The 12,749-nt window shown below is 35.1% G+C and overlaps 1 protein-coding gene across 4 annotated transcripts in view; it reads left to right on the top strand.

Annotated features, from left to right (window-relative positions):
* The window catches only part of LOC126808656 (mechanosensory protein 2), an 80,920-nt gene that overhangs the window by 54,100 nt on the left and 14,071 nt on the right, over positions 1-12,749 (top strand). For 3 of the 4 annotated variants that reach the window (XM_050533574.2, XM_050533572.2, XM_050533570.2), the window contains 3 exons: positions 4,166-4,238; positions 5,176-5,258; positions 9,046-9,249. In XM_050533574.2, coding sequence (XP_050389531.2) covers positions 4,166-4,238; positions 5,176-5,258; positions 9,046-9,249 — 360 coding nt within the window. Of the gene's footprint in view, positions 1-4,165; positions 4,239-5,175; positions 5,259-9,045; positions 9,250-11,327; positions 11,384-12,749 lie in introns of all 4 variants that reach the window. The other variant, XM_050533571.2, reaches the window with a different exon arrangement.

Raw genomic sequence — 12,749 nt, 5'->3', positions numbered from 1 at the left:
GGAGTAGGGTCGCCTGTCCAACCTCGTGGGTTTTCTCCGGGTCCTCTGGTATCCTCCCACTGCTAAAGACCCCTACGCGCAATCGAATTATTGAAATAAAATTAAACCATATGTTATTCCCGAAATTACCTAGTTTGTGTCGAGTGGACGTTAAACCCCATTTCTCTCTCTCTCTCTTCGAAAAAGAGGTTAAGGGTTTGTTTATTGATATATGTGAGCTGTTCCAACAAAACCAGGCTCTTGGTCATTTTTATAAAAATAGAACTGGCAGCATATATATGAATAGTCCCCAGCCTACGCTTTCCAAAAATGGAATTCTTTTTAAATTTGTCATATCATCTGGAGTTGAGTTCGGCGCATTCACACCAACAAGAAGGCATACAGTTTATGCTTTTGTGCCCCTCGTACAAAATGAAGTTGTGTGACAAGCGCCTGGTTTTGTGGGAGCGGATCACATATAGTGTGATAGATTTTGGTGAATGTTAGAATGACCAGTAGGTTATGATAGAATTAGATGAGTGTAATGTTAGAATTTGGTTATTGATACTGTGTTAGATATGGTTAATTTTGATATGGCCTGCAGTGTTGTTAGATATGGATTAAGGTTAGACTTAGTATTATAATGAAGATAGATTTTGTGTTGTTAGAAATGAGTAAAGGATAGACTTACATGTAGCATTAGACATATATATTGGTTAATGTTGTTATAGAATAAAGGACAGGTTGTGGAACTCAGAATGGTTAGTGTTACTGTCAGACACCGGTTAGATCTTTGAGTTAGTAATTTTAGTATTAGAATTGACATAGTGTATAAGTGCCTGTATTAATCTCAGAAATAGGTTAGATCCTAGGGTTAGGGTTAGAATTGATAGGTTACATAATTATAGATATCAAACTTCAAAGGAGCTAAGTAGGTTAAAGTTAGAATTGAGATAGTTTATAATGGTGCTCAAAATTCAAAGGAGCTAGTGTTAATCTCGAATAGGTTATGGTTAAATTTAGAATTGAGATAGTTTAAGGCGATCAAAATTCAAAGGAGTTAGTGTTTTAAAATCTCAGTTAGATCCAGGGGTAAGTGGTAGGTCACTGTGAAGAGTGCATCCATACCAACTGGTATATTGTACACCTCCTTTTGAAAAAAACAGGAGACTATTGAAATGGGTCTGTCTGTTTGTTCATTACACTTTTTGGGACACAATAACTCTCCTTCTTATTGAGCTAGAGTGTTCAAACTTGGTGTAGGTGATTATTACAATATTATGTGAATGCCTTGATAATTTCGAAGATGAGCACTTTCTGCTTAGGGTAAGCAGTTATAAGTAATTTGATTGGTTGATGCTTTGGGACACGATAACGTTAGTTTTAAGTAAGTGAGAGTGATGTTTCATTACATCAATATCTTGACTAAGTTTGATAATGAGCATTTTCAGGTCATGGTAAGCAGGGCAATAAGCAATTTGATTGGTCGAGACTTCGGAACCAATTTATTATGTCCTTCTAATTGAGGTAGAATGTTCAATCTGGGTGTAAGAGTTCATTAGGTGAATGCCTTGATGGAGTTCGAAGATGAACATTTTCTGCTTAAGGTAAGCAGAGATAAGTAATATGTTTGGTAGATGCTTTGGGACACGATAACTTTGGGTCTAATTAAGTAAGAGTAATGAAACTTTGTGTATAGTTTCGTCACATCAATACCTTGACTAAGATCGATAATGAACATTTTATGCTTAGACTAAGTATAGATAATTAGTTTGATTGCTCGATACTTCTGAAAAAGATAAATGTGCAATTAATTAGTATGTGTCACTCACCTATTTATTTTCAAATTTTAGTGGGGAACATCAGCCTCCCTGTTGGCTTGTATATTTTTGTACTGTTAACCTGGCTGTTCTTGAAATATTTCTTTATTATATATCCCCCTTTGTATATATGTTGAGACTATAAATAAACTTAGTGAAGGATGTTTTAAAAATAAAAAAACGCATTCAAGAAACAGGAGGTTCTTTCAGATTTTGTTTTTATTTTCTTCACCTGTGTTGAGCCTTGTATATTGGTCTGGTGCCAAACTTCACTAAGTATCCTCCGTTCTGTCTGCCTATAGATTACATTTTCATTTTTTATGATCGTAGATGAACCATCAGACAGTAATTCTGTAACATGGGATCTAAACAAACTTAAAAACTTAAACACATGGAACGGCCATTCCAGATCAATATTGTTTATATAGATAAAATTTTATAAATTGATCTGTGTATGTGTGTGTTCTGTGTTCTACGATAGAAATTAAATGAAATGGTGTTTATCGTCCTACTGTTCTGCTTCAAACTGGGCTATTGAAGATGGGCATACGCCTTACAGTTTGCTATGAGGGGAAAATTTGCCCGGACAGCGGCACCATGGCCTACTCTTATATCAAATTCCAACTGTCAAGGGATCTTTTACGTGCACGCCATTGTGTACACGGAACTTCGGTTTTTCGTACCATCTGAACGACTAGACAGCTATCCTTGTCAGGCCCTCCGTCCTGCATCAAGGGAAAACCACGCCGGAAAATCTGGATGAACTTTCTCGCCCAATGCAAGGATCGAAGAACCTGAAGTAGAAGTCAATAAATAATAAAAGTTCATGTCATATGTTGAACCTTACAACTTAGGCCCAATAGATTTAATTTTGATTCCGATTTCAATATTTTGAGGTGGGAAGAATTTTTTGTGGTAATTATAATAATAGATATTTGTCAATTCAGAATACGATATGTTACATAACAAATTATTATCAAAAACTATTTTTGTTAAATTCTTGGTTATATTTAAGGGAATAGAAGCTTACCGGCTATTTATATTCGATAATTTCTATCAACCGAATACTGGCTTCTGACCAGTTTGCTCCAAAATGGATTAAGAACCCTGATAAAAACTAATTTCAAAACAAAAAGTAAATGGTTGCTTGTCTCAAAAGCTTTTAGTTGAAAATACTTAAAGATACATTATGGGAGATTAGATAAAGAGCTGGCAGTTCTCATTATAATAGTTAAAAACTAAATACTGTAAAGGCAATTTGATCCACTATGAACCGAGAACTAAGCGATTGAAATTTCGCCTAGGCTCGATCATCATTACTAAAGTCAGTATGATAAACAGCATAGTCTCGATTATCCATTTAATCGTTAAATCGTGAAGGAAAGTTATGCAGTAAATCGGCTCATAATTCACTAATGGTCGCAGGCTAGCGATGCCATCTAGAGTTGATTATGGTCTGGATAAGTTAATTAATGTCTAATTAATAATTTAGATAACATTTCAGGCCTAAAGAAAGACCTGCAATAGACAGATTTAGCTCTTGCATAAGATTTAGCTCTTGTATGTATAAATCTTTAAATTTTGAAAAAGACCTCATTCTTGAGATCACAAACTAAAAAACATAACAGCTCATTATTATCAAATAATGTTAAAGTGATCAACCTCGCAGTGCCATTTTGAATGAAAAACGTCCTTAGGATTTTTTTAGCCTGAGTTCCAATTGTCTGTGGTGCAGGACAGAAGTCCTGACAAGAAATGCATTATAGTTGTTCTAATGAGACGAAAAACTGTGGTCTGTGAAAATCATTGACAATGCATTAAAATTAAATATCCAAAATTGAGAGTTTTACATAGCACAACTGTCCAAACAACATTTGACTTGTACCATACTGTGTGATCTATCATGTCCAGTATAGTGTCTTATTATCAATCTTTTATGTGTAGGTTTGTCACATAATTCAAAATGTCAGGTACTAACAGGTACAGCAAAAATGTTAGGTACTAAGATTAGTAATAGTAGTGCCTGTTGTGTGGGGTTGGAATGCCGAATGGTTAGCATGTATATGCTGTATCATAAGATCTGTCATTGAGTCAACGTGACAAGGAGGGTTGCCTGTCCAACCTCGTGGGTTTTCTCCTGGTCCTCCGGTTTCCTCCCACTGCTAAAGACCCCTACGCGCAAGGAAATTATTGAAATAAGATTGAACCATGTGTTTGTCCCAAAATGACCTAGTTTGTGTCAAGTGGATGTTAAACCCCATTTCTCACTCTCTCTCACCTGTTGTATTGTCAGGTACAATATTTCCAGGTCTAATTAGCCTGGTTGAAGTAAGACGTTTATTAACTTATTATATTTTTATTTACAGGTTGTACAAGAATATGAAAGAGCTGTTATGTTCAGATTGGGTCGGTTATTAGCAGGAGGTGCTAGAGGACCAGGTACAGTACCATATTTTACATCTGTCCAATTTCAGACAAAACAATAAATGAGGAATTTTAAACTTGGGCTCCTGATTTCACTTGATTTCACTCTCACCATATCTCCATTGGGAACAGTGCTGGCATTGGACAATTTTTCATTCATAATCATAGGGCTTGTTGTTCACTTTCACAGAGTGTGTTATCTGTTCTTATATTTTGTTGAATAATTGAACGCTGGTGGTGTTTATCTTATAGACCGTACTATAGTTGAATATATTGGGAAATGAAATTAAATGAAATGGGGTTTAACGTCCTGCTGTTCTGCTTCGAACTGGGCTAATGAAAACAGGCATACGTCATACAGTGTGCTAGGAGGGAAATTTTGCCCAGACAGCGGCACTATGGCCTACTGTCAAGTTATTTTTTTATGTGTGCGCCAATGTTTACACGGGACCTTAGTTTTTCGTCCCATCCGAACAACTAGACAACTGTCCTTGTCAGACCCTCCGTCCTGCATCACTGACAAGGGGAAAACCAAAATGTGTTGGGATAGTTTTTCAGAAAATCATCCCAAACATTCATTTTACACTATTTGGGAGGCACTAATGTACTGATTTATCACAATATGGCAATTATCATATACCTCTTATTTGTGTGGGGAGGGTGGTAGAATTAATTTTACTTGGATCCTCCACCACCAGTCTGAAAGAGATGTAAACCACTGACCTATCACAAAATAATTACTGTGTTCTTAATTAGTTAATCATTACATCATTCATGAGATGTTAATTATCATCTATTTGGATGCCGACACTAATTAAACTTTTACAATTCTTTCATAGCCAAATCCTGCTATTATTGTCTTTATATAATACATGTGTAAAAGCTATCTCCATATTACCAGTATATCAAGTTTTAAAATAAATGTTTCATGTTTTATGATTTTTTTTTTCAGGTCTGTTTTTTGTTATACCATGTATAGACTCTTATACGAAGGTTGATTTAAGAACGGTTTCTTTTGATGTACCACCCCAAGAGGTAAATTATTATATATTTATACCGGTAAAACCAGCCATATTATATAATCAAGAAGCAAACATTGTGATTCTGCTTTGAAGTTGCCAGTTGCCGTCATGCTTTTTTCTTATAATAAGTTTATCTAATTTTTCATGGAGTACTCTATGCTATAATGTACCTGCACTCCTCACTTGAAGGGACCATCCCAAATTTTAACAGAGTCTCGGAAATAAAAGTCTGTGTACTTATGAACTTTAAGTGCCAAAATACAGAGGAATGGTGTATTTATCTTGTCTCAAAATTTCAGCTCAAAATATTGAGTCATTTGGACATGAACGTCAAAACTGCTTATCCGGACACGTAACCCGGGTCAATTTTTTTGTTGGGTGACCTGATAATCTGTTGCCGTTTCTTTACAGTGCATGACCCACGTGCTGTATTTGATAACGAAAGGTAAATTACACCTACATGTCAATTTTATAAAATAAAAGTCTGGTTTTATCCAGACACTGTATAATTCAGCTTGGAACATCAATCTCCATTTCCAGATGAAGACTGACAGGTTTCAGTTGATTGAAAACGTATCACTTATAATGAGTTAGTTGCTTGGCCCTAAGGTAGAGGATTTCAATGGTTTTTAACACAAAATTAATAGAGTTTGGCCCTTTAACAATATATTACCAGTAGATAATCTCCCCTATTGGATTCATTCAGATTTAAAAGAGGTACATTGATAGGTGTTATTGGCTTGTTGATATTGTTTGCATAGAATGCCAAATGTGCGACTGTTCACTGAACCCATGTTTTATTTATTTATTTTTATACGGCCACATTGAAAATGTGGTCGTATATTGTCAGCGCCCCTATCTGCTTGTGGACGCTCTAGAGGCTAAAGTTAATATCCGATTGACTTTAAATTTGTACGCAGTGTTTGAGGTCATGCAACGAAGAAGCCTATTGATTTTCAACAATTTCTGATAATTACTGCCAAAGTTATGGCCCTTGATCACTTTGAAAAAACTTGTGACGCTCTAGGGGCTAAAGTTATCATCCAATTGACTTTAGATTGATACGCATAGTTTAAAGTGTTGAGACGAACAAGTATGTTGATTTTCAATGAATTTTGATAACTTGAACAGCTAAATCCATGATATTAAATATTTTATATACTAAACGTTAGCATGGGGCAGAACTTTATAAAAGCCAAACAAATTCTAATGATTTTCTGATAATTACTTCATGTGTTGTAACTCTTAATCAGATTTTAGTGTATTATGAATGTTTCATTACTGAAAAAGTAAAAATATGCGACAACTCTTGTTGAATGCCGGGAAGATTTAGCTGCTGTGAGCGAATGTTTCATTGCCTGGCAACCTATCTTTACGCAGGCCATATTTATTACTCATTTTGTAATGTATAAATTACACAAATCTGATAAAAGCTTTGGCTTGTATTTAAATCCATATCGATGACATACAAGAAATTGTGTTACTAATCTCTTTCACTTCAGTCAATTAGCCAACTGACATGATGTTTAATTTAAAAACTAATTAAAAACCTAGCTAATAAATTTCTAGCTAATTATCTATTTATCAGTATGTTAAAACCTTGATACAATGCCAGTTACATGTTATGAAACTATTAAAATTAAAATAAATATTGAAAGGCGGTATCTCCGCGTTTTAAAGATATTTAGTTATCTTTTTAGAAGGTTTTTGGGGAACCATTTACCTTATACTAGTTATAGCACACTGTATGGCATACATGTATGCCCATCTTCATTAGTCCAATCAGAGCATAACAGTAGGACATTAAACCACTTCATTTCGTTTATAAATATTAAAATACATTCATGATAACCATTCTTTTATAAGGAATTTAATGGTGCTACTTTTTTTTGTATGTGCAGTAGTCAATGATGAAATTGACAAATAATTATTAGCAGTAATGTGTTCTTAAGGTTGTTTTTAACATTCTAGTCTAAACTGGTCCATTACCTTCAGTAATGGGTGGGGGGGATGGCCAAATGGTTAGCGCCTTCGAGTTGTATCATAAGGTCTGTCATTGAGTTAACTGGTGTGGTTTCGATTCCCTGGTTGTACGTGACAAGGAGTAGGGTCGCCTGTCCAACCTCGTGGGTATGGGTATCCTTGGTTGGACAGCATTAACTAAGTATTGATGTGTACATGTATATTGAGAAGCCTAGTCGAAACGTCGCTCAGTAATAAGCAGTAATTGTATTCCATAGAATTGTGACCTGTATATATATACTCCAGTTCAATTTCTAAATGCCATTGAAACAATGTACAATAATAGGCTATGGCTATGAGTAAGTGGAAGAGGTGATTTTCTTACAATGTCAGTAGTGCAGCTATGAAACCTACAAGCTATAAACTATCTGGATGAACATACCTTTAAGTTTAAGAAATGTCTCAAATAAAACCGATTTTGGCATTAAACAGTCTAGACATATTATTTTAATCATTTTCTTGCGTATTTTTCTATCTCGGATTAACCAGAAAATAATAACAAACCGATAACATTTTAGAAATCACAATTTATAAATCAGTTTTTGAATTTTACTGGATATAAAGTGACTGACATGTAATTCTCCAACCAGTCAAATTGGCTCCCAGTCAGTCAGATGTGACCGAAACAAGAACTGTAGGATTTGGCACAAGTTGAGAACTGTCAGACCATATGGAATTTATTGATAAAATCAAGAGAATCCTATGAATATAGTGGATATCATCAGTATTATCACTTTTAATCGAAAGGAATGTATTAGGAATCTTGTTTCTTATATTGAAGTGCATGGATTTTTATTATCTCGAGCTAAAAATATTTGAATAATTTTCTTTTATGGCAGTCAGCCAATAAGAAATGATTTGTTTTCTTGACTTATATTAATTCAGGGCAGTTGTGAATGTAGATATATTAGGAAAAACTGATATACAATTAAGTTCAATACCTCCCATAACATAAAGTAAATATTGCTCTAGGAGTGTAAGGTGCAAGCATTTATGTCCATTAAGTTGTGTTTACGGGGGTTGGATGGCCGAATGGTTAGCATGTGGGCGTTGTATCATAAAGCCTGTCATTGAGTCAACTGGCGTGGTTCGATACCCTGGTTGTACGTGACAAGGAATAGGGTTGCCTATCAAACCTCGTGGGTTTTCTCCTAGTCCTCCGGTTTCCCTACCACTGCTCAAGACCCCTATGCGCAAGCGAATTATTGAAATAAAATTGAGCCATATGTTAGTCCCGAAATGACCTAGTTTGTGTCGAGTGGATGTTAAATGAGGCAAACTGGGTCTCATTTAGCCAGAACTAGTCACATATTAATGTCTGCTGTGGATTGTGTCTTAATTAACCAGAGTTGGTCAATCAGTTGATGTCTACTGGTCATATCTATCAATTAACCAGAGCTGTCACATAGCTATGATCTACTGTTACCTGTGTATTGATTACCAGAGCTGTCTCATAGCTAGGACCTACTGTGACTTGTCTGTCACATGTAGTTTGGGCTTAATGGGGCGTGTCACATAGCTAGTTCCCACTGTGACTTGTGTATTGATTAACCAGAGCTGTCTCATACTCATAGCTAGGACCTACTGTGACATGTCTGTCAATTAACTAGAGCTGTCACATGTAGTTTTGGCCTACTGGGACATGTCTCAATCTTAGGTAGCTGGTCATGTACATGTAGCTTGGACCTAGGACCTAATGCTCTGGTATATGCATGCCTACGTGTTTTTTTCCAAAATATAATGACATATTTTAAGTTGTTGGGTTTTTTTCTTTCCAGGTATTGACAAGAGATTCAGTAACAGTAGCTGTTGATGCTGTGGTTTATTATCGTGTCCAGAATGCCACCATGTCCATTACAAACGTAGAGGATGCCAACAGATCAACAAGATTACTGGCAGCTACCACTCTCCGAAATGTTCTTGGTACCAAAAACTTGGCAGAAATTCTCTCGGAAAGAGAATCTATCAGTCATAATATGCAGGTGAGTGTCATAGTTAAATTTTGTTTTTACGCATTATTACTGATCAGTGATTATTTTACATTAGTTGTTAATGTAACACCAAAGCCCATTTAGACTTAAAATCAGAGGCTAGTTGAAATTGAGAGCAGCTATTCTTAAAATCAGAGGCTAGTTGAAATTGAGAGAGCAGCCATTCTTAAAATCAGAGGCTAGTTGAAATTAGGTGCAGCCATTCTTAAAACCAGGGGCTGTGAGCAGGCTGTGAGCAGCCATTCTGAAACATGGAGTTGGTTTATATTGTGGACTGTTATAATCTTGGTTTGGTTAATATTGTCAGCAGCTATTCTTAGAATTTAGATAAGTAATTTTGATATAGTTGGAGAATTTTTAGGACAGTACTCTTTTTTACTGAGCACATTTGATCTCAGGTTTCAAAAATCCTTCACGTTTACACAGAAATTTCTAGATGTCTATTCATGAACATTAAAGCTAGTGTGTTACGCTCCATTAATCAGCTAAAGTCGTAAATACTTTAAGGGCTATTTTAGATTTCGTAATATTAGGACTTCGTGAAGGTAAATAATGAATAATAAGACTAGTAAGGGTGTACATCTAAGAATTTCTAAAGATAAAGAAATAGAACCTTTGGCATTTTAAAATTTCCACAAATCAAGATACAACATTTGGACACATGATACCCAGAACTGTTCTAATTGGCATAGAGATAAACAGCTTAAACAGAATGGTGCATATTAATAGGGAGATTTTAAAAATGCAAAAAAGTGTATTTGACTAATTTCCCGAGATACACCCTTTTGACACTTCACCGATGATATGAATATTATTCTGGCATGGAGGTGGGGTCCTTGTGTTAATATTATGTAAACTCCTCAAATGATAAGTGGTATCAAGTGTTCTCAGTGTTTTCAAACAGATACGAAACATGAAACTATGATCGATCTTGTAATATTTCAATAGTGTGTGATGTCATGCTAAGAGCTGTGCACACATCTTAGGTAAATAAATTTGAAAGTTCAGTAAACAATGTCTAAAAAGAGAAATAACTGTTGATGATGTTACATGTTTATTTCAATTAATGCAAATCCCAAATGTGTGCACAACAAAAATTTGTTAAATGTTCTGGAACAGTGGTTCAAAGACATTCATGAGCTATCACTCCAGGGTTGTCAAAATCCATCCCACCCCCTCACCCCCAAATTATAGATTGTTAACAAAAAAAGGTGGGGATTGCAATGCCTTCGAGGGGGGTTGGATGGCTGAATGGTTAGCACGTGCGCGCTGTATCATAAGGCCTGTCATTGAGTCAACTGGCATGGTTTCAAATCCCCGGTTGTACGTGACAAGGAGTAGGGTCGCCTGTCCAACCCCGTGGGTTTTCCCCGGGTCCTCCAGTGTCCTCCCACTGCTAAAGACCCCTACGTGCAAGAGAATTACTGAAATAATATTAAACCATATATTAGTCCCGAAATCACCTAGTTTGTGTCAAGTGGACGTTAAACCCCATTTCTCTCTCTCTCTCGCACTCCCTTCGAGAATATATTTGATCAATAATCATTTATACAGAAAGTGGGGGTTTGGGTGGCCGATTGGTTAATGCATGTGTGTTGGATCATAAGGTCTGTCATTGAGTCAAGTGGTGTGGCTTTGATTCCCCACTTGTAGGTGTATTTTCTGTGTCCTCTCTGGTTTCCTCCCACTGCAAAAGACCTCTATGCTCTAACAAATTGTTAAAATACTATTGAACCATATGTTATTGAAATACAATGAGTCATATGTTAGTCCCAAAATGATCTAGTTTGTGTTGAGTGGACATTAAACCCCATCTCTCTCTCTCTCTCTCTCTCTCTCTCTCTCTCTCTCTCTCTTTAAACAGAAAGCAAAATACCTTCGGCTTTAGGAACCACTGTTCCAGAAGAAATAACTGCACGATAACTTATCACATTGTTTTAGACCCATGTTCTCAAATATCTTAGTTTACTTACCCCTTCAAACCTTATAATTAGTTTCTGTAGTCGATCATTTGTTTTCTGATGATCTGAGCACCTTAACATTAGTTATGAAATCCCTACTTTTTACAGTCCTGTCTAGACGTTTGTACTGATCCTTGGGGAATTCGTGTTGAACGGGTCGAGATGTAAGTAAAGGATGAAGCATGTCACGTCACAGCCTCATTTTGAGTATGATAACTCCCCAGTTTGTGCATGTTATGTTTCAGCCATCTTTCTTTTACATGAACATCATCACCTAGCAACCAATAAGTCCCGCATATAGCATACATGTAAACTAATTTTGCTGCCATTTCATTGTGTTTTAGTGAACATGTGGACGTGGTAGTTTTGCATTGTGTTGAGTGTCGTCATCAACTCCCTAAAATTTCATGTTCTATAGTTACCTTATAAACTGAAATATTATTTGACATTACATCACATTACATAGACAAGGTGTTTGATAGAGCGTGTAAATTGTGCATTTTTTTTTTAATACAAAATTATTTTACAAATTCTTGTTACATGTATTTTGGGTCAGTTAAAACTAATTAATCGATTTTTTTCTCCAACAGGAAATATTTATTATATTGATTGATTGAAATCAACTTGTTATAAGGAAAATTAAACATAAGGAAAATGTGTAGATTTCTAGAAATCTCAAAATTCAAAAAGAATCCAAAAATTGATCTCGTAATTGAATATTTCGAATACTGACTTAGAATTTATGAATAGTTACATAGCATTTAATGTGACTACTACAAGAAGAGAAACAATTTTCTGTTTGAAGAATTTCACATTTTTTTCAGTACTTGTGAAATACCCGTCTTTTAGTCCAACATTAACAATTTTGAAACATAAGGAAAATATGTAGATTTCTAGAAATCTCAAAATTTAAAAAGAATCCAAAAATTGATCTCGTAATTGAATATTTCGAATACTGACTTAGAATTTATGAATAGTTACATTGCATTTAATGTGACTACTACCAGAAGAGAAACAATTTTCTGTTTGAAGAATTTCACATTTTTTCAGTACTTGTGAAATACCCGTCTTTTAGTCCAACATTAACAATTTTGAAACATAAGGAAAATATGTAGATTTCTAGAAATCTCAAAATTCAAAAAGAATCCAAAAATTGATCTCGTAATTGAATATTTCGAATACTGACTTAGAATTTATGAATAGTTACATTGCATTTAATGTGACTACTACCAGAAGAGAAACAATTTTCTATTTGAAGAATTTCACAATAATTCTTGTGAAATACCCGTCTTTTAGTCCAACATTAACAATTTTGAAACATAAGGAAAATATGTAGATTTCTAGAAATCTCAAAATTTAAAAAGAATCCAAAAATTGATCTCGTAATTGAATATTTCGAATACTGACTTAGAATTTATGAATAGTTACATTGCATTTAATGTGACTACTACCAGAAGAGAAACAATTTTCTGTTTGAAGAATTTCACATTTTTTCAGTACTTGTGAAATACCCGTCTTTTAGTCCAACAT

The sequence above is a fragment of the Patella vulgata genome, chromosome 1 (assembly GCF_932274485.2).
Source record: "Patella vulgata chromosome 1, xgPatVulg1.2, whole genome shotgun sequence".
NCBI lineage: Eukaryota > Metazoa > Mollusca > Gastropoda > Patellidae > Patella > Patella vulgata.
Note: the sequence above shows the minus strand (reverse complement) of the source record. Positions and strands in the feature narration are given on the sequence as shown.